General features: G+C 45.0%; 1 protein-coding gene across 1 annotated transcript in view; it reads left to right on the forward strand.

Annotated features, from left to right (window-relative positions):
• LOC147689346 (uncharacterized) overlaps window positions 1–20,352 on the forward strand; it is a 104,944-nt gene extending 84,592 nt beyond the window's left edge. The window contains exons 2-11 of the mRNA XM_086942158.1: window positions 8,376–8,536; window positions 9,737–11,200; window positions 11,778–11,870; window positions 12,176–12,280; window positions 12,904–13,013; window positions 13,524–13,718; window positions 15,529–15,691; window positions 16,938–17,103; window positions 17,699–17,793; window positions 18,577–20,352. Of these exons, the coding sequence (XP_086798284.1) occupies window positions 8,389–8,536; window positions 9,737–11,200; window positions 11,778–11,870; window positions 12,176–12,280; window positions 12,904–13,013; window positions 13,524–13,718; window positions 15,529–15,691; window positions 16,938–17,103; window positions 17,699–17,793; window positions 18,577–18,662 (2,625 nt within the window). The 5' untranslated portion in view covers window positions 8,376–8,388 and the 3' untranslated portion in view covers window positions 18,663–20,352. The remainder of the gene's footprint in view (window positions 1–8,375; window positions 8,537–9,736; window positions 11,201–11,777; window positions 11,871–12,175; window positions 12,281–12,903; window positions 13,014–13,523; window positions 13,719–15,528; window positions 15,692–16,937; window positions 17,104–17,698; window positions 17,794–18,576) is intronic.
• The last annotated feature ends 705 nt before the right edge of the window (window positions 20,353–21,057 follow it).

The raw sequence follows: 21,057 nt of genomic DNA on the forward strand, positions 1-21,057 counted from the left end.
CTCTTTCCTTTCCCACAGGTTTTTAGCACCCTTAACCCTAGGCGTGCTTATCCAGGAGTATATATTTTTTCTTCTGGATGACCAAGGGATTAGGGCTGGGTGTGTCTTTTAGGGGGCACATACCACCCACTTCCTTGTTTTGGTCCTGAGGAATACCGGGGATTTTCCCCTTATGGTAGAAACATGTCGACCAACACATAAACAGAGATAAGTAGGTCGTAACTCCCCTACTACTATCTCACCTATATTTTTAATTTTGTCCAGTTACTTTTTTATTAAACATTGTATAAAAGCATTAACCAGGACAATTTTAACATTCACACTCTTTTTTGTTCGCACCCCACACTTCACTACCTGCTCCACTGCAATTGCAGGTGTTGAAGCACACCCAAGTGACGCTAGGCCACTTGGGTGGGCCCCGATGATGAAGCAAGTCACCACTAGGTGGTGAGTGAGGGGTTTATTAACAAAGGAACATTGTGTCCTGAGTTTAGACAAAAGCCTTCTGTTACCCTCATCGGGTAGTACTCCTCCATTTGTAATATGTGTGCACAAGGCACTGCTTGAACGCCAATGACAGTGTTATTCCACATTGTTATTCCATAAAAATGATGTGATCGGTTGTATTTACAACTGCATCTCTCCAGATATTTCCAGTTTATTCTCCTGCACACCCATCGGTCTGACGGTCTAGAGCTAAAGCTTCCCTCAGCTACAGTTAGGAATAAGAGTAAAAGAAATATAGAATATAGTGGAAGAGTGGACCACATAAAAAGAAAGACATGGGGAGAACAGGGCTAGAGAGAGACCCGGAAGAATGAAGGTAGAGAAAGAGAAGGAGCACACTAAGCGAGAGTCGGACAGGGTCTGCCTGGGCGAGTAGCAAAGAAAGAGTTGAAGGGGAAGAAGGTGTTGTTTTAAGAGAGGGAGATAAAGAGTGACTGAGAGAGAGCCAGTGGGAGAGAGTAGAAGAGCAAAAGAAGAAAGAGAAAATGGAGGCAATGAGAGAGAACAGGAGAATGAGGAAGAGGAAGAGAGACGGATCACTGACAAAACATCGAGGTAAATAATACTGTTTGACACGAATATTGTGTCAAAAATATAGCTTCTCAAAGTATTGTGTCCTTTTACTTAGGATAGTTTAAGTACAAAAATATCAGAAATAAAATATTGTTTAACATAAACATTGTCCAAAAACAGACATTCTTTTTATTTATATATATATAAATATATATATATATATATATATATATATAGTCTAAAGTAGTAAATATTTTTTAATATAACATTAGTATAACGTCAAAATTGCATAAATTCCACTAATACTTAATGTTACACATAAATATATGCTTATAAATGTAGTGTAACACAATTTTAAAAAATGTGTATTTTACATTTCATTATATATATAATTATGCATTTACATAAAACTTTAAAAAACTATTATCAATTAAATTACAGAATATTAAATAGATTACCAACTAAATAAAATATAAAAAAAGGAAAAAACAATTTCAAAACATAGTATTCACATTAAAAACGTAAAACTATAATATAAAATAAAAATAAAAAAACGAATAGGAAATATGTAAGACATAATAGGAAACGTATTGGAGTTGGGAATATTGGATATTCGATTTCCGATCCAGTTTAAGCAACTGTAGGGAATCTGCTGGATTTCAGAGGTGCTAAATTGATTATTCCCACTACAAACAGTGCAACAGTAGAGAAAGGGTTGACTTTCCTATGGGTTAGATGCAATATTTCGACTCCAGTCTATGCAACAGCTGGGAAAGCGTTGGACTTCCGAGGGCTTTCCTTTACTATTCCGACTCCACCCTAAGCAACAGTAGGAAAAGCGTTAGATTTTGTAGGGGTTACATTCAATAGTCTGACTCCAGTCTGCATGACAGTAGGGAAAGTGTTGGACTTTGGATGGGTTACATGAACTGTTCTTGCCCCAGTCCAAGAAAAGCGTTTGACTTCGAAGGGGTAAATTTACCATTTCCACTTCAGTTTGTGCAACAGTATGGAAAACGTTGCACTTCAAGGGGTTAAATTTAAAACTTCCACTGCAAACAGCACAATAATAGGAAAGCGTTGGACTTCGGAGGGATAACATTTACTATTCCCACTGCAGTCGGTTCAACAGTAGGGAATTTGTTGAACTTTGGAGAGGTTATATTTACTATTCCCACTCCAGTCTAAGCAACAGTGGGGAAAGTACTTCACTTCAAGCACATTACATATTAGAATAACCCTATTAATTTAGACAAAATATTAAAATCTTAATTTAAACCTTATTCATTTACAGTAAAAAAATATATGTATATACACACACATATATATATTTATTTAAAAAATGTAAAAAGCAATTAAACAATTTACATAATTTAAAATCAAAATAATAATAATTCTCAATTTATTAAATCCTTTACAGTTTTACTTGTAATGTGTTACTCTTTTTTAAATCATTTTAATATGTATTTACGGTTTTAAAATAAGCAGTGATATATGTTTATTATTATTATTTAATTATGTTCCCACTTATATGCCTACAAACCTAGCAGCCACAACTAAAATAAAACTAAAATAAATAACTATAGCACAATTTACATACTTGATAATCAATTAAACAATTACTTAACAACGAATTGTTATTTATTTATTACTTAACTAACTTCTCACCATACACCCCTACAAACCTAGCAACCTGAACATAAAATATAACTAAAATAAATCACTATTACACAATTTGCATTATTATCAATCACATAATTAATTACAAAATGATTTTCATTTAATAAATGATTATTACTTAATTAACTTCTCACTATAGCCCCCTACAAAACTGAAAACCCCTGCAACACTATAAATTACTACTAACAATTAAATAGAAAATTCTGAATCACTTGAAATGACAAACTATATTTTAAAAAATGTATATCAATTTTACAAACAATAGTAAAATAAAATGAGTATATGAACTAAAACACGTTAAAATAATTAAACAACGATCTTTTTTACAATTATATTATTGAAAACGATTTTAAAAACAATGATATTCCTATAAATTATAATACTTACCGAAAAAAACGATATTCTAGACAATGATTTTTTTTAATCAAGGTATTTTATTTCTGATATTTCTCGTCTCCTGATATTTAAAATTCGATGTAAACATGGTGAGGAAGTAGGAAGATTGGATAGAACGAGGGGCTTTAATAGAGCAAAATGATAAAGATAATGTTGTAATGGGAGTTTATAACATCATGTTTTGATCTATATTACTGACCCGCTGTGCCTTGAAATACATTTTCCTCACTTTTCTACAAATGCTCTTAAGCTGGAAGCCAAAAGTCCCTGTGCCAATTAATATTTAATGTCTAATTAATGTGTGCCCAGTCTGACTGGTTCCATATGTTTTTTGGCAGATCTCTTAGCAGGGGCACCCAAGCCCAGACCCCCCCCCCCCCCCCCGTACTTGATACTTTTACCAAGCTGGAGAGAGGGTGAGTGAGAGGAAAAGAGAGAAAGAGAGGGAGAGAGAGAAAACGAAAGAGGGACAGATGCAGAGAGAGGGGGAGAGAGAGGGGATAAAAGAGGGAAGGTGGAAGAGGAAAAAGAAGATAGCGAGGGAGAGAGCGAGAGATAGAGGGAGAGAGCAAGAGAGAGGGGGCGAGGCAGTGAAAGAGAGTGAGAGACAGAGAGAGGAAGAAAGAGGGAAGGTGAAAGAGACATTAGGTGAGATGGAGACAGTGATAGAGAGCAAGAGAGAGAGAAAGTCAGAGGAAACGAGGGAAAGAAAGGAAGACAGAGAACGGGAAGGGACAGGTGCAGAGGGAGAGTGACGGGGAGACAGAGAGAGGGAGAAAGAGGGAAGGTGAAAGAGAGAAAAAGTGAGAGTGAAAGTGAGAGGGAAAGAGAAATCGAGGGAGCAAAAGAACTTAAGAGCCATAGCTGGACGGCTTGAAAGGTTGAAATAAAATCAAGGTACAAAAGTATACAGAATTGCCATTGCCAATGCTTGTTTATTAAGTGAGAAGTTGCAAGGGAATGTGAACATTGCCTAATCCTCATCTGGAGCCAGGGAGCAAACATCCCAGGAGACCATGGTTTACTTGTAATGTAAATCACCCCTGGGTGGAGCTGACCTCTGACCTCAGTTTCGCTCATTTATGTTAGCATACACCAATGAAGGTCTGCACTGTCAAAGCTGACGTCACTGCAGACACTGGGGTGCGTGTGATGAGTGACAGGTGCCACCCTCTGAGGCGCTCCTATCTGAGGAGGAAGAAACCTCTTTTTTCTGCGCCTTTGAAATGCTAAAAATAGGCTGGAGCCCGGGTGCCAGTCGCGTGGGACAGGGCGTGGGGTGCTGATGGGCGGGAGGAGGGCAGAGTGCCCTACTGGGGAGTGAGGAGATCCGGTAATTCCCAGCTCACCTTCAGGTACGTGACTCCGCGTCCTTGGATTGTGTATAAAAGCTGCCGAAGAGCACAGGGTGAGGAAGAGGGACACCTGTGTCTGCTGGTACAGACCCAAGGTAAGCTCCCGCCAGAGACAGCAGAGGCACAGCCGAGACATCCGAGCATCTACAAGAGACGACAGGGGAACAGCCGAGACATCCGAGCATCTACAAGAGACGACAGGGACACAGCAAAGACATCCGAGCATCTACAAGAGACGACAGGGGCACAGCAGAGACATCCGAGCATCTACAAGAGACGACAGGGGCACAGCAGAGACATCCGAGCATCTACAAGAGACGACTGAGGCACAGCAGAGACATCCGAGCAACTACAAGAGACGACAGGGGCACAGCAGAGACATCCGAGCATCTACAAGAGACGACTGGGGCACAGCAGAGACATCCGAGCATCCACCAGAGACGACTGGAGCACAGCAGAGACATCCGAGCATCCACCAGAGACGACAGGAGCACAGCAGAGACATCCGAGCATCCACCAGAGACGACAGGGCACAGCAGAGACATCCGAGCATCTACAAGAGACGACAGGGGCACAGCAGAGACATCCGAGCATCGACAAGAGACGACTGAGGCACCGCAGAGACATCCGAGCAACTACAAGAGACGACTGGGGCACAGCAGAGACATCCGGGCATCCACCAGAGACGACAGGGGCACAGCAGAGACATCCGAGCATCTACAAGAGACGACAGGGGCACAGCAGAGACATCCGAGCATCTACAAGAGACGACTGGGGCACAGCAGAGACATCCGAGCATCCACCAGAGACGACAGGGGCACAGCCGAGACATCCGAGCATCTACAAGAGACGACAGGGGCACAGCAGAGACAGAGGGTCCTTAAGACAGAAGGGACGCGACAGGGACATAGGACACAGCCGACATCCGAGCCGCCACCGGAGGCAGCAGAGCCGTAGGACCCACCACCCCGAGACCTCACCCTCCAGAGACCGCACAGGCACCGAGAGCTGCTGGCCCAGTCTTGGGGTGCACATCTGGTGTCCCCGCATCGTCCTGCCAGAAGGTGTGTACATTAATTTACATAATATATCTATCTATATATATCTATCTATATCTATCTATATCTCTCTCTCTCTCTCTCTCTCGCTCTCTCTCTCTCTATATATATATATATGTAAAATATTAAACAATTTACGTAGGTAATAATAAATTAAATAATGAATTCTCAATTACAAAATCAGCTTTTACTATTTTAATATGAATTATTTACTATCTTAATTTTTTTAACTAATTATTTACTATGTTGCTGTTCTTGCCTTGTGCCGTGCTTTGTAATAACCTCATTTATGGACTCAAGCGCTTAAGTTGTGCCGGTGTTTGCCGGTGCTCGCCTCCAGGACTCATATGAAACACCGGCACTTAGGTAAAACAGTTCACTCCATGGTGGCGCTGCCTGCCCAGTCATTAACAATATAATCGCAGTAAGCGCTATGTAAAGCACATTCATTAGGATGGTATAAGCTCCACGTGAAATGACCGGGAGAGGGCACTCGTTAATCATCCGGGTAGCAGCTGGTGTAGCGCCTCATAACACGTCTGCCTTTTCTAAGTGCTGTAAATAAGAGGCGTTAGTACTGCGAGTTTAATGGTTCCTCATTGAAGTAAGTTGTCTCATGAGATATAAAGTTGTCCCTCAGATGTGGTGACCTGAAGTTCGATCCCCGCTAGGGCAGTCCCAGCATTCCATCCTTCTGGGGTCCGTTAATTAGACGTTGTTAAAATGGGTGACTTTACGACCCGCTATTTAAAAGGTCCATACGAGTAAAAATATGATCTGTGTAAAGGGTTCTTCAGAAACAAGTTGTTCGGATGTCTAAAACTCACAGAGTCCGACGCAATAGGAGCCGGAGGGGGGGGGGGGGGGGGGGGTGTTCAGTCTAATCCTCATTTGAAATTACTCTTGAATTCGGTCTCTACGGGGGTGACGAATGTCCATTTTCTGCTCACAGCACTCCTACCCAGCACTTGTGACTGTCGGAATATTCTCCACGGCTTTGTCCACGGAAATGCCGGGCAGATAGCAATTGCCCCTGAAAGGGGCGGCTGACCATTTGGCTTTACCAGTGCTTGCTACTGATGCGAAACATAATTGTCTCCCCTACAAGAAACAAACACGAACTGGCAAAACCAATAGGTGTGGGCTAATTTAGGTGAATGTTTCCTTGTACTTTTAGCTGAACTTTGGAGGGCAAAATAAAGTTGGAAGATATATGATCGTGACTTTGCACAAGGCGCGCTACCTTCTTGTCCCTTTGCGGTGTCTCTGCACGTACTGGTAGCTAAGCTTTCAGGGTTATGCCCTTCTGCTTCCGTTCTTGAGCTTTAAGTCACAATATTTAATGAGGAAAGCCTTAAAAATCCTTCCATAATAGCTTTTTTATATAGCTCTTCATGCCTTATGTCTGCCATTTCTAAGCGCTTTACATAGTTAATGTTAAACATGTGCATGGTTCGCAGTTTAGCAAAGGGTAACACTCCTCGACCCCTTCCTCCTGGAACTGCCTGTGCCCCTCTGTTCCCAACCTGCAGCATCCCTTGGCCGGGGCTGCTCCTGTCCGTGTGAACTGAGGGTTAAGAGGACTTTAGTTTCTGCCAAGTATAGCGGTGACGTCACACTGGTTTCTCAATCCTTCTCGAGACCCCTTCAGTGCTTGGCATGAACAGCTCAGGGGGGCTTAAGCCAGCAGGAAATGCGGATAGACACACACGTGGTCCTGCAGAAGAGGTGGCGTAAAGGACGGTGCTAAAACCGACCTCTTTTCACGAAAGTACAATTTAGAATAACACACTCTCAGTAACTACACATTCTGTGCCAATTCAAGCACTCTTCCTGTGCTCTTGTCTTCTTTACAGCACACACCTCCTCGGGGGCTTATCATACTCTGATGATGAACATTTAATGGCCCAGTCTACCCTATATTGATATCAAACTCAAGGACTATCATTGTATCCACATCAGAAGCATGAAAGTTTGAGTGGATTTAAAATTGTGCGCCATAGGTGAGAAGCAGTCGATGAATCCTTTGACTCTTTACCAAGCCTGCACCAGGAATAGAACAACAGACATGCAGGCATATGTATCAAAGTAAACACCGGTCCGGTATTTTTGCATTTGGGATGCATCATCCCAAATGCAAAAATCGCAATTTAAGGAATCTCTAATTTCAGATTCCTTAAATTGCGAATGCATTTAAGGAATCCCAAATTGAGATTCCTTAAATGCAATGCATGAAAGTAAAAAAAATAGCGAATTCGCTAATAGGAGTAACAAATTACCATGAAGTTGAATTTCATGGTAATTGCTAAAACTGTGAAAAAAGCACTTTTGTGCATTTTTCAGTTTCATGTTACGCACACACATGCCTTTAGGGCATGTGTGTGTGCAACATATGAGCAGAGATCAATTTCAGGGGTGCAACAGGGTGTCGTTTTGACACCCTTGCACCCTTGAAATTGCATGAGCAATTTGCTCATGCAATCTCCAATTCATTCCTATGGGCCTGGAGGCCCATAGGAATGAATGGGACAGCTTTCATTAATTGCGACTAACAATTTGCGAGTAGCAATTAAGGAATGTTTAGGAATCGCTATTTTAAAAGCAATTCCTACATGCATAGGCTTTTGCTATTGCTAAATAGGGATTCCTTAAAAATCGCTATTTAGGACTAGCAAAAGGCTACGTTGATGCACCTGCCAGTCGATTACCAATTACAATATGTACGTTACATACAGCATTGTCTTTCCTCCTGGCATTTCAGGTCTGGTGTCAGACAAGACCTTTCTATTTTGCTACAATAAAAACACTTCCTGCCCCCTTTCGCCCTCCCCATTCCTCATTGTTCCTTCTCTTCTTGCTCCTCCAGGTTTGCCCTCACCATGGAAGGCTTCGCCTCCGTGTACTACAGTGAACCCGCCGTCCTGGGCTTCCTCGCCAACGTCATCAGCGCTTTCCTGGTGGCGCTACAGAACTTCGCTTCGTTCCACACCAAGGTGAACGCTGAAGGGGTGGAGAACATCCTTGCAGGTGAGCATGGGTCTGGCTGCAGAACCAGGGAGGGCTGGGTAAGGACTGCAAGATCCTGGGGGTCAAAGTGAGCACCTGAGGGAGAGCGAGCATCCTGGAAGATGAGCATACGGGGTGGTGGTAACAAGAAGCCGCTCGGGGTAATGTCTCCAAGACCCTGGGAGCCGCCTCGGATCTTCTTACTTTGGTTCAAGTTGAGGCTGTTTCCGGGGTTGATTCTGGAAGCTCAGTCCTGGTTGGTTGTCTGAACCCACAGCTTCCTTCTTCGACTGCACTTCTTGCGGCTGTCAGAGTCCTAGGGGTGCTTGAAAGACCTACATTGGCCGCATCTTCAGGCTCTTGTGGTGGTCATGAACATTGGTCAGGCCCGCCTTGCAGTGGATGCTGGGACTTCACCCTGATTGGCTGCAATGATCTGGATCTGTGGGGGCAGCACAGGGCTGAGGGGTGGAGAGACGCCTGGACTGGGGGTCCCTGGGTTTGTCATCATTGAACCTTCAGGTGCTGCTGTCTCAGGTTGGATCCCTCTTCCTCCAGGCTTGAGGCCACCACAGGTCTCTCTCTTTCAAAGAGACATCTAACAGCCTGGTTCGGATCCTCTCTCATTGGGTTTGGAACTGATGGGATTAGAGTTGGCTGCATTGTTTTAAAATCAGGACCTGATGTATCCTGTCCTCTGGTGTAAGTTCTCTGGTAAATGTTTGTGTCTGTTTTTTCCCCTGCAAAGGCTTCTTATGCAAGTGTGCCTTGTGCACGCTTAAGGAAAACTATAAGTAAGAAGTCAAATCATTAAAAAGGGTACTGTGCATGTTATCAATGGTTATGAGGTTTAAAGGCAGTTGTGTGCACACAAACATCTTCACCCACGTAGACACAAGGACACACACACACACACACACACACACACACACACACACACACACACACACACACACACACATACAGTCAAAACAGACACACACACATAGAACCTCACACTAACACAGAGACAAACACAGAAAGAGAAAAGGACACACTGTGCACATTCATGCAGAAACACAAATACATAGAATGCAGAAAGTCGGGCAGAAACTCACACACTACACCGACGGACAGGCACAGCGTCACACTCACACATAGACACACTCACTTTGCATGCGAGGAGGTCCTGTTACCGCAAATGTCAATTTTTCTTAATGTCTTTCGATTTCTGCTTTGCAGGAGTTCATCTGATACTGATTGGGGGACTGACGCAACTCGTCGCAGGCTTTCTCTGCTTCCGGAAGTATGATCACCTGGGAAGCACCGCCTTTGTCTCCTTCGCCGCCCTCTGGAGCAGCTACGGGGCCACCCGCATCGTCCTAGGAGCCTACCCCTCCATCGTCAACAGCACACAGGATGCAAACAATTCCATTGACCAATCCATCATGGCCGCCTCTCCTCTCCCAGTCACCGAGAGTGCCGTGGCCGGGCTGGTGTCATACATGGTCATTGCCTTCATCCTCTCCTTCTGCTCGGCCACTGTCAACTACATCATGCCCTTCGTCTTCGGTGCCATCACCATCACGTTGGTCTTCGAGGCCGTTGGGCTCTTCGGTCAGTGGGCGCTAGTCGTGTCCGGGGTCTTTGAGCTTCTCATTGTGCTGCTAGGGTTCTATGGAGCCACCGCCCTGCTCCTGAAGGGCCTAACGCAGAGGTATGTCCTCCCTGGCTTTGGCAATTCGCTGTTCAGCGTCTTACTTCTAGGCACCGCTAACAGCAAGACTTCCAGCAGCATCGGGGAGGAGAAGAAGAAGAATTCCAAGTACGCAGAGCCCATGGCCCTGGGACACATCGCGGACACAGTGGCCGCTTTCATCTTTGCCTTTTACGGCTCTGGGTACATGAAGACCTTCTACGTTGGTGCCATATGGGTCAGCATCAATGCCTTCTCCCAGCTCTGCGCGAGCTACTACAGTTACCTGCGTGACGACGTCTACAACACCACCAAGTTTGGCCTCCACAGCCTGTTCTGGCTGGTGATATCCTGGGAAGAGTTCACCCTGACCGTTTTCCTCTCGACGGACGATGTGGACGGGAGCCGAGCGGGCATGGTGGGGAGTTGGTTCTTCCTGGTCACCGCTGGCATCCTCTGTGTCATGTCCTTCAACAGGGACCTTCTGGAGGTGCTTCAGAATGCCGGCTTCCTCCTCCTCACTGTCTCCACCATCCAACAGATCCCCCTTCTTGGCTCCCGTGTCTTCTTCGCGGTGGCCTGCAGCCTCTACACAGCTATCTCCCTCTATGCCGCCTTCGCCAGCCTCATTAACTCTATAGCGGATAAAGCTCTGATCCCTCTTGGCAACCAAGTGATGTCATCAGCGACATTCCAAAGATTGCTTCTGGGTCTGAGGCGCGTGACCCGCAGATCCAAAGTCGAAGACCTTAAGGACCAGGGCACCAGCAGCCAGCTCCCTGATGCTCTGTTCTTCCTCTGCAACGGATTGGCCTCCTTGTCTGCCATCCAGGACAGCCTCAGTGACCCCACCAGAGCCCACCTCTCCATCCCTTGGGTGCTGATCCCAGGCGCTCTCTTCCAGTTGTACGTCTCCAGGATCGTGGTCCAGAGAGGTCGAAGATTTGGGGCGGTCCTGCCCTTCTGTTACGCCGTGGTGTGGGCCACCTGGACCTGGCTACGGTTCGCAGGTAAATATTTCTTTGTTGTTCTAATGCACCTATGAAAAAGTATTTATAGATCAAGCTACTGGCCTTGACTGTTTTAGGGTCCTTGAGGACATGGTTGTCATTTTATTAAAATCATAGAGATGCGGGCAGGGCCCAGTGTCACACGCTTAGTGAGCAAACCAAGTGAGCCAACTGTATCTCAGAGTTTTCATCAAACGAAGACCAAATATGCCTTGGAAAGCATATTGCTCAATATGTGTTTAGTAGAAAGCGGTAGGCACAGGACATATTGCTAGGTGTATGCTTATTACATCATCAAATAATTCAAGGCTCTCCAAGGTGGTGAGAAATGGTATTGTAGCGCAGCGATAAATACATGTATGTGGCACAACACACTCTATAGTAACAAGAGAAATAACTAAAAGATCTAAAACCGTGACATGAAATATAAGATGTTAATCCCATAAATACTGTGAAGTGCCTCATATTGGTTTACGTCATAGATAAGTCTGATTTTGAAGGAAGATGATGACATGCCCCAATTCATGTGCTGTTGACCGTGAGTTAACGCCCTCTTTTATGTCTTTCCCCCTCCCAGGTCCCTTGTTGAATATCGGCAATGCCAGTCATGGTGAATTCGCCCTTGGCGCCGTCGCCTTCCTCATCATCAACGCCTTCCTCATGGTTTTGGGTAAGTCTGCTCAGGTGGTTGTTGGTGGTCCATCTCCTCACTGCTCGCTGAAGGACCAGCGGCCCCAGGAGATGGATGGTCGTCCAACCTTAGTGAGTTTGGATTGATCCGTACGATTGAATGAATCCATACCATGGTACAGACCACATTCCAGCTGTCCACCTATGACCCATGTGGTTCATGCGCACCACTTGTGATGCCCCCCCCCCCCATTAATGAGTGAAGAAAGTCACTGCAGCACCAGCCAGCCTCTGATGTCTGTTGCTTCTGGTCCCTAAAGCCCTCTCCTTCTTCTCATTCCGCAGTCGCCTACGCCAACGTGGTCTTCTTCCTGCTGGCCCTGCTGATGGAAGCCGCCATCACCTGCTTCCTGCTCTTCACGTTGGAGCGACTGCCCCTGCAGCTCGAGAGTAAGTGGTCAATGAAGGAATGGACATGCCCAGGGCTGTGGGTGGCTCTCGTTGGCCATTGTGTTCAATTGAGTCTCTGGTCCATCACCAAGGCCAACTTCAATTATCAAGACTCTTGTATGTTTCTGCAGAACTGGAAACATAGAAAAGTCATTATTATAAACAAAGCAAGCGACTTCATTAGAATATCCTTCATTCTTGCATCAGTAATGGTTCCTCCAGAGGTAAACTGGACTGAAGGAAAACGAGGAGGTTCACAGTCAGACAATTGCCTCTGAAGTGCCCATCGTGTGATGCACTGTGTCAGGAGCATCTCAGGTGTGGCGAAAGCTGCTGCAATACTACAGCGTTTAACAGATGAATATTGAATCAGGATGAGGCCCTGTGGCCATATAGGACAAAGCGGCTACTCTAAATGTCTTATCACATGCCCAGCTGAAAGTAGGCATTGCCTCCGTATCAACTCAGGCCTTCAAGCTCTTGAGCATTAGTGGCTTACAGTGATGTACTCGTGACTTACAGTGATGTACGGGCTCATGGTATATGTGTTTGGGTTCTGTACTTTGTTCTAAATGTGAGTCTCGGTTGAGTTTGCCTGACGGTGCCTCTCTTTGTTCCTCCAGTTGCAGTGTTGGCCGTCTTCAGCTCCATCTGCGTCTACGGGGCAGCAGCATCTCTCGGAAACTGCCTCTTCAACAAGGACCTTATTCCCATGGGACCCCCTCTAGTCAAGGTAAAGTGAGGATGGACATAATTACTGCCATGGTAGAGTCCCCCTCCACCCAAGGATGTACGCCCAAGCTACATCCCTGAGGATGCCCACCCGAAGGGCAGTGCCCCAGTCTACTCTCTGCACCTAACTGAGCCCACCCAAGGACAGTGCTCTACCCATCTATATATACCTGACAGAGCTCACACAGGGATGATGACCTACTCCACTGTCTATACGTGAGCGAGCCCACCCAGAGGAGGTGCCCTCCCCCACTGTCTCTACCTGGTAGAGCCCACCCGAGGGATCGTACTACCCATCTCTCTCACAGAGGCAGCAGCCTACACTCACACTTTCTCAATTCCTAGCAGAGGTGACCATGAGTCAGTGCCTCTGACAGAGCCCACCACCTGTCCCCTTGTCTGTACCTGACAGAGCCCACCCAGGGGACAGTGCTCCAGGGGTGTGTGTGTATCCTGCATTGGAGCTGTGGAAGACTCTGCTTCAGTCTGTCTTTTCTCTGCATCTTTTTAGGAAATGAAGCCCAAGGAGAAAGTCGAAGTGTCCAGCTCCTGCGTGTGTCCTGATTCCCGCCGCACCAGCAGTCTCAGGACCATCGCCGCCCTGCTGGATGATGGTGGGGTGTGTGGGGTCCCCACGGACACAGTGTATGCCCTGGCAGCCTCCTGCAAACACCCACAGGCCATCCAGAAGATTTACACCATCAAGGTAGGCATGCACCACAGCACACAGAGTGTTAAGATTCCTTAAACTGTACAAATGTGAAGCCTATTGACTTTGTCGTTGCTATGTTGATGAACACTTTTTTTCAAACCAAGTGATTAGCTTGGTGATCTCTTTCTTCCCTTTGTTTTGTTTCACCCTTTGTTGCATCTAAGAGCACGCATGGCCAGGGTATTATCAAGCCTCATTCTTTCCAGAGAATCTTCTCATTACTATTAACATGTGAAGGGGAGCTAAGACCAGCATATGTCCTCCCTAAACTAACCGCTACAACACAAAAAGATATGGTAGCTCAAGTTAAAGGAGGATTTTTTCTCCTATTTGCGAATTCAAGTCCGGGCCTAATTTGGACGTCACAGGAATTCTGTCAGATCATGTGGGAAGACCAATATTTAGGCAGAGGAAGCCTCACACACAGTTTGTGTCATGCATCACCATCCGCAACCTCTCCCCACCCTGGTAGAACAGTGCCACGAGGGCGGACTGGAACTCCTGGTGGACTCGAACGAAAGAGCGAGTTTGTAGATAAAGATCTAGTGGACAGATGTCGGGATCCAGATAATTTAAAAATTCATTGGAGTATCCCTGTATATCACCTTTAATATTGGGGACCTCAGGTATATCTAAAAACATCAATGACATGGTAAGTGAGACCAATGGCTCAAATCATCTCCCTAAGCCAACATGTTTCTGCCCATATTGTTAGTTTTTATATGTCTTGGGGATTCTTCAGGGCCAAGGATCCCTATTGGACTGGCCTATATGGCAAATGCAAAACCTGGTGAAACAAAAACCCAGGTGAATCCTACTTGAATGTAGGTACATTACTCCCTTGTTTAGGGGATCCCAGCTCCACGGTCTGGAAGGGGACAATATCCACTTTAGTAACACATTCATCAAAAGGCCATCGTGCTTCTAAACCTGAAAAGTCTGCACCGTCTCCCAGCCGCTGGACAATTGTATGACTAAAGAACACATCATCCTTTCCAAGACCAGGGAGCTGGGAGGAGTAGCACCCAGGTTTAATGTTGACTTTAGTGGTGGGCTGGTCTGGTAGTTATATGCTCTACAGATACTTTAAGGTGATAGCTGAGAACAGCTAAAAAGGATTCTTACGTCTCTGGAAAAAGATTGTGACAGTCCTACTATTAATTGAAGGTCTCAAAACCAGCCTCAATTGTCCATTCAAAAATCACTCCTGTGGTTGTCAGTGGAAAACTGTGCAAAGTATGACTTGCCTTGTCCCAGTTACATTGTCAGAAAAATGAAATCGAGTGTCTACTAAAAGATCAGGAAAGAACAATCCTCTTCAATGATTGTGAAAACCAAGATTCAAATTGACTAACAAACAAAGAGGCCCCTTACCTTTCCATACAAGGTCCAAATATTCACTGTTTCTTCTAATATTCTAAATGTCCCCCCAGTGATCTCCCAAAGTGTTATGGTCATCAGAATCTAGAGACGCTTAGATCGATATAAAACACACACTAATTCTCAGTGGCTCAGCTAAGGGTACTGTGAATGCACTTTAACTCTAATGTTTGCCTTTTTTAGAGCTTAGTCCACTCCTTATCATGTATAAATGAGCTATTGCTTGGCTGACAATACTCTGTGTCCTGTTTACAGACCGGGGACTGTAGCATTCTAAAGGAAGTTTGTACCGTTGATCAAGTGTCACAGTTGTCCCATGATCCCTTCCCAGGTCTTGTGCTTTGATGCTTCAGCAGCGGAGCGGTCCCTCTCCTCATGCTGATCTGTCTAAACAACCCCTCTGCTTCTCTCCTGCCTGCTTTAGGACCGACCCTTGGAGAAGCCCATCTGTATCTGCATCTCCCACCTCGGCCAGCTGCGGAACGTGAAGCCCCCATTTAGCCCTCTCCTGTGGGACTTCATGGAGAATGTCTACCCCGGGGGCATCAGCTGCATCGTTCAGAAAGGAGAGTGGCTCAAGAGATTGGGTGAGTATCATCTCTGCCATCTTCCTAGAGGAAGCTCTGTATGGATTTCCTACTCTAGCGACTTGCGGCTTAGGGTGGAGTCGTGAAATAGAACTGGGCGGGGCATATTTCAGAACCAATTACTGCTCCACTTCCATACACAAAGGTCTGTTCTATCCCAACTATTGATCTCATGTACTTATGCGCTCACCAATGTCATACACCTTCATGGTGTCTATAGACCCTCTTCTCACTTAACCCCGTTTGCAAACCATGATTGAAGCTCCCACATAAAGCCTCATCTGATATGACTGTAGCATACCTAGCTCAAGTTTCTTGGAGCACACTGCTCTCAAGAACTCCTTACCTCACAGGCATTCCATCCATCACTTTATGTGCTCTTCCCCCACTACCTCATTCACTCAACCGCAGTCCAATGCACCCCTTCTTGTGTACAGAGCCTCATCTCAACTGACTCCTGAATCCATAGAATATGGTGCGTACAATCACATGGATTCTCCAGATACTCATCTCTGTTAGCATACCAAAAACGTGTCCACATTCTGTAAACCCTCAAATTGTCCACAGAAGTGCTTCTCTCTCAGCTCCTGCCTCCCTATCTCATTGGTGATGTCGTCCACTCTAGCGGGGGACATTTTCATATCATCTTCCTCCTAGGATCTTAGTCTAGGGTCCATCCACCCTGCCCCATGGCCATTACCATGCATTGATGGACCCTACTCTATTGCACCCCAAGGTTTCTACAGCACTTCCTTTCACCTGGCACCTGCATTTCTAGGTCATGGTCCATAAACGCTCTTGTTATTGATAAACCCTTGCCTCACTCAACTCCTGCATCCTTAAACCACAGCCCATAAACCCCCTGGAGTTTGGCAGGAGACCCTCATTTCACCCGGCTCCTACTTCCTCATACCATGACCAATGTATCCATGAACACTAGTGTAAACCCCCTCATCTCAACCCGCTCTTGTATCCCTAGATCAGTGGTCCTGGTGTCTCTCGGCCGTTGTCTAGTCTGATCTGTAGACCACGGCTCATTCACCCACATGGCTTCTCAGATGCACCGCAACTAGCTGATGAAAGTCTTGATCATGACCAATCCAGCTCTACGATCCGCTCTCACCAGAGCCTAGAGGCAAGCTCTGTATGGAGTGCTCTGTATAAATATAGTCAGTCAACCACTGACCACTCATTCACTTGAGTCTGAACTGCTGCTAAAAGATGCCTTTGTTGTCTCTCTTTCCAGGGGTCGGACTGGCATATGACATTGTGGGCACCAAGGACTCCATTATGATCCGAGTGCCAGACCATAGTATCTGTGCCCACCTTACGGACATGACCGGCCCCCTGGCTATCACCTCCGCCAACCCAAGCGGGGAGAGTGACAGCACCCACCATGACATGGTCACCTTGTAAGTATCCGTTCAAGACAGAGTTGCTGAAAGCAGAGTGTGGGATTGGCTGTGGGTCGGTTGCTTGCTGGGAGATGAGGTTAGAGCCATGGAGGAGTTGGGAAGGGAATGGATCTCATGAGAATTGATTAGTCTAATGACTGACATGTGAATAGTAGAGCAGAGTGTAAACTTTATCTGATATACACCGATGTGTAATCTAGTTTGTAATAAACTGCAGTGTTGGACCACATCTGTAATTTAGAGTGCATGTATTCATAGATAACTGGGTAATGAAATTATAAAAAGTTCTTTAATACTCCCCACCCAATGATAGACATCCTCATGATATTTCTCTGTTCTATGAACAGACTAGTCTTACCTGGTGAATTGGAGTTTGTGCAGGACCACTGGCCAATGTTTACTTACACATGGCTTTCAGTCTCTAAATTACCCTAATTCTCATCCACTTTTAATGTGTTTGGGGGAAGTTACATTTGCTGGGCTCATTGTAGACTCTCCTCATTTTGATGATCAGAGCTGGCAGATGTTCTTTGTCAATTCCTATTGCAAGAGCTCATACAGAGGTCTGTGTTTCTCTCCATCTTTGCGACAGGCGCTTGAGTCACAAGTTGGAGGGAGTGCTGTGCGATGGGGACTCCAACGAGTTGGTGGGCTCCACTGTGGTGAACTGCCTGAAGATAGACGAAGGTGAGTCTAGTGCTGGTGCTTAATTCTAGCCCATTACTGTTCCCCCGGACTCTAATTTGGCTCAGGATACCCAGTCAACAGACTGGGATTTGTAAGCTGGTGACATGTCTCTGTCCCTCTGCAAAGAGAGTTTTAATCAAACACAAGAATGAAAGAATGAGGGCCTCAAAGGATACATGCTATCTACTGCTATAAGATTCAAGGTTTTCAGCATGAATGGGTTATTGAAATATGTATTTTTCAGCTCTGGATGTAGTTTTTCTGCCTTTCTGGAGAATGCATGCAGCATGAGAATTTACCACATCCCTCCTGTGAATAGCCATCTTCAAAATAATGCAATTTGTTTTGCAAAATGTCATGAAAATTATGCAAAATTATGTGAATTTAGTGAAATGGGGTTTGCCAGTATCTCGTGAAAACTTCCTGTGAGGGTTTACCTCTTATAAAATGAATCCGAGGTATTGGCAGGAGACTGGTTCCACAGAAACTGCCTCTTGACAAAATATTTTGTGCATGAACCGGTGTCTCTCTAGTTGTGCAAAATGTCATAAATTTTCCATGTGCAATTTCAGTTTTGCACAGATCTAGTCATGATTCCAGCTCTTTCCAAACAAGGCTCTTTTCTTCTCTTCTCTGGAAGATGGAAGAAGACAGGGCTGATGATTGAGAGCCCTTTCACATCCTAGGAAGGTGATACCAATCCTTTCCCAACCAGCTCACTTGTCTCCATTGGTTGATGCTCTGTGGTCTTTATCTGCTGACACTGTACTTCTTTCTTCACAGGCATCCTGACCATCGTTAGGGAGGGCTGCGTGCCCACTGCCAGTGTCATGCAGACATTTGAGCGGGTGAAGAACGCACTGGCATGAGGATGAGTGGACAACCATTGAACATCGATAAGCCAGCTGTTTCCAGCTAACCACATCAGCAGTATAAATTCTCAACTTAAGCCAATGCCGTTTTGCATTTTCCAGTTTTGAAATAGCTATATCAGAACATTATTGCCTGGCTGTCATTTAATGGGATATGTGTCTCCATATAATACGGCCCCATGGAGAACGATTTCCCGTACCTGCGTGACTACGGTCAACAATGTTTGAAATTTCTGAAAACATTTGGAAAAAAGTCTATTTTTATAATATATCCTACTCACATGGGTGGATCGTGTCTTCCAACCTACCTGGTTCTCAGGGTGATCACCGTCAGTGTCGTTGACGATGCCTTCTGGAGAAGGCTCCCCAATCCATGGGCGGTACAAGATGCCCTGTAAAAAGGGGGGCAGAATGCACACCTCTTATTCCAATTTCTCAAACTTGTCTCTTTTTATCTGAAGCTTGCGTGCTGATTGAGTCTGGTGCCATGCCCTAATGGCACTAAAGTATAAACTTCACTGTAGTGGGGCTACATCTCGCCCCAAACAATCGCACAGCTGAATGTGCCAATTGCATGATTGTTTACTTATTTTTTCCAATATTCATCCGTTTTACTCCGTTAATTTCCAAATTTATCATACTTATTCTTCAATTTTAGTTCGAGTCCACACGCTGAGTGTATATGCCGTTTCCGAGTTTTTACTGTTCAAACCATGTCTATCCGGACTTTAAGAATGAGCAGGACTAAAGCATAAATTCATTTCAGGCAGCGTTTATTCAAAAAATACCAATGCATTTCGGGCTCAACGCCCTTCTTCGGGGTCTCTGCCTACTGTTGTTAAAAACCGTGCTTCCTTCCTCCGTCTAAACTTCCCAAGATGCCGACATTTTGTACAGAATGTGAAATATTTTATAATGTCTGATCCTATAGTGCATTTTTTCTAATAATAATGTTGTTTATAATCATTTATTATAGTTCAAATCTGATGCGGGCATCAATGATGAATTCTATTTATTTTGGTACATGAAGGACTCTGTGTCTATTGACTCTCCGGGTGGACTCACAGGATGCAATATGTGTAGAGTCAGCTCCACAGGCTGAGCGGCAGCTCTTATGTATTGAACCCTCTGATTGGAGGGGTTACCAAAGATGTCCATTTGAGAGGGTGACCTTATTTTTTGTATTTATTTTAGCTCAAAGTTTTTGAATATTTATTAAAACGTTTGTCTCTTGCACTAAATCTTACTAATAGAAAGAAATAAAAGAAGTGTATTTGAGTGCTCGATCATGCCTGTAGAGCGGACTTTGACACTTTGATAGTCCTCAGACTTACGTTTGTCTCTGATGGGGACACTTACCTTAAGGATACAGGTCTTTGAAATCAATAGTGGCTTTGGTTTGTGCCCCGTCTCTCACCACGATCGATTGGGGTGAGATGAAGGCATCTGGGGGCAGAGAGCCTGTGTCCCTCCACTCTGTGTAGGGTCCCCCTTTAGAAGCAATGAGTGTAGGCCGTACTGTGAATTATAAATGTGAAGAGGACACAGAGACGAAGAGAGATGCTTTAAGATGTACACGGTGAACCTATCAATGTGGCAATGCTACTACAGTGGAACAAATAATTTATTGTCCAACCTTTTACAATATTTAATGTTTTTATGGAAATATTTATCTAGTAAATCCCTTTCAATGGTACTATTTTAAAATATTTAATTTATCTGATTATGTTTGTTTGTCAGTATACATTTATTGTCCATATCTTTTCAAATCACTGTTCGTTCATACGTTCTGTACCTTGTTTTGTCAATAAAGCTGTGAAAACAGGAATATCTGAGTTTCTGAGTGTGGTGCATCAATGCTGTGTCCAGTTCAGGTTTATCTGTGAACACAAACACGCCTCTCAGGACCGAAGGCGGAGCTGGAATCCAAGCGGATAAACCCACCCCCAACCACCTAAAGGCTGGCACTCCTGGCACATACATACAGCACAGGCACTCGGATCAGGCCTGGGAAAAAGCATAACAGCATAAGGGCATCCTTGTCACCAGGGGGGTGCCTAAAATATGACCTCTCTGGCTCCCAGGGTCTGATGCACTGAGAGGAGTTGACATAAGAGCACGAAGGACCAACCGGGCTCCCATTAAAAGTTTTGAATAGCGAAGTTTATCAGACTCAGCTTACACTTTTATTCATCCAATGAGAAGGAACATGGAAATGAACTCCACGCATTCCCATGAACCACTCACACATCCCCCTGAACCACTCACACATACCTCTTAATCACTCACACATACCCCTGAATCACTCACACATGCCCCTGAATCACTCACATATGCTCCTGAAACACTCACACATACCCCTGAATCACTCGGACATACCCCTGAATCACTC

This window comes from Lissotriton vulgaris, chromosome 10 (assembly GCF_964263255.1).
Source record: "Lissotriton vulgaris chromosome 10, aLisVul1.2, whole genome shotgun sequence".
Taxonomy (NCBI): domain Eukaryota; kingdom Metazoa; phylum Chordata; class Amphibia; order Caudata; family Salamandridae; genus Lissotriton; species Lissotriton vulgaris.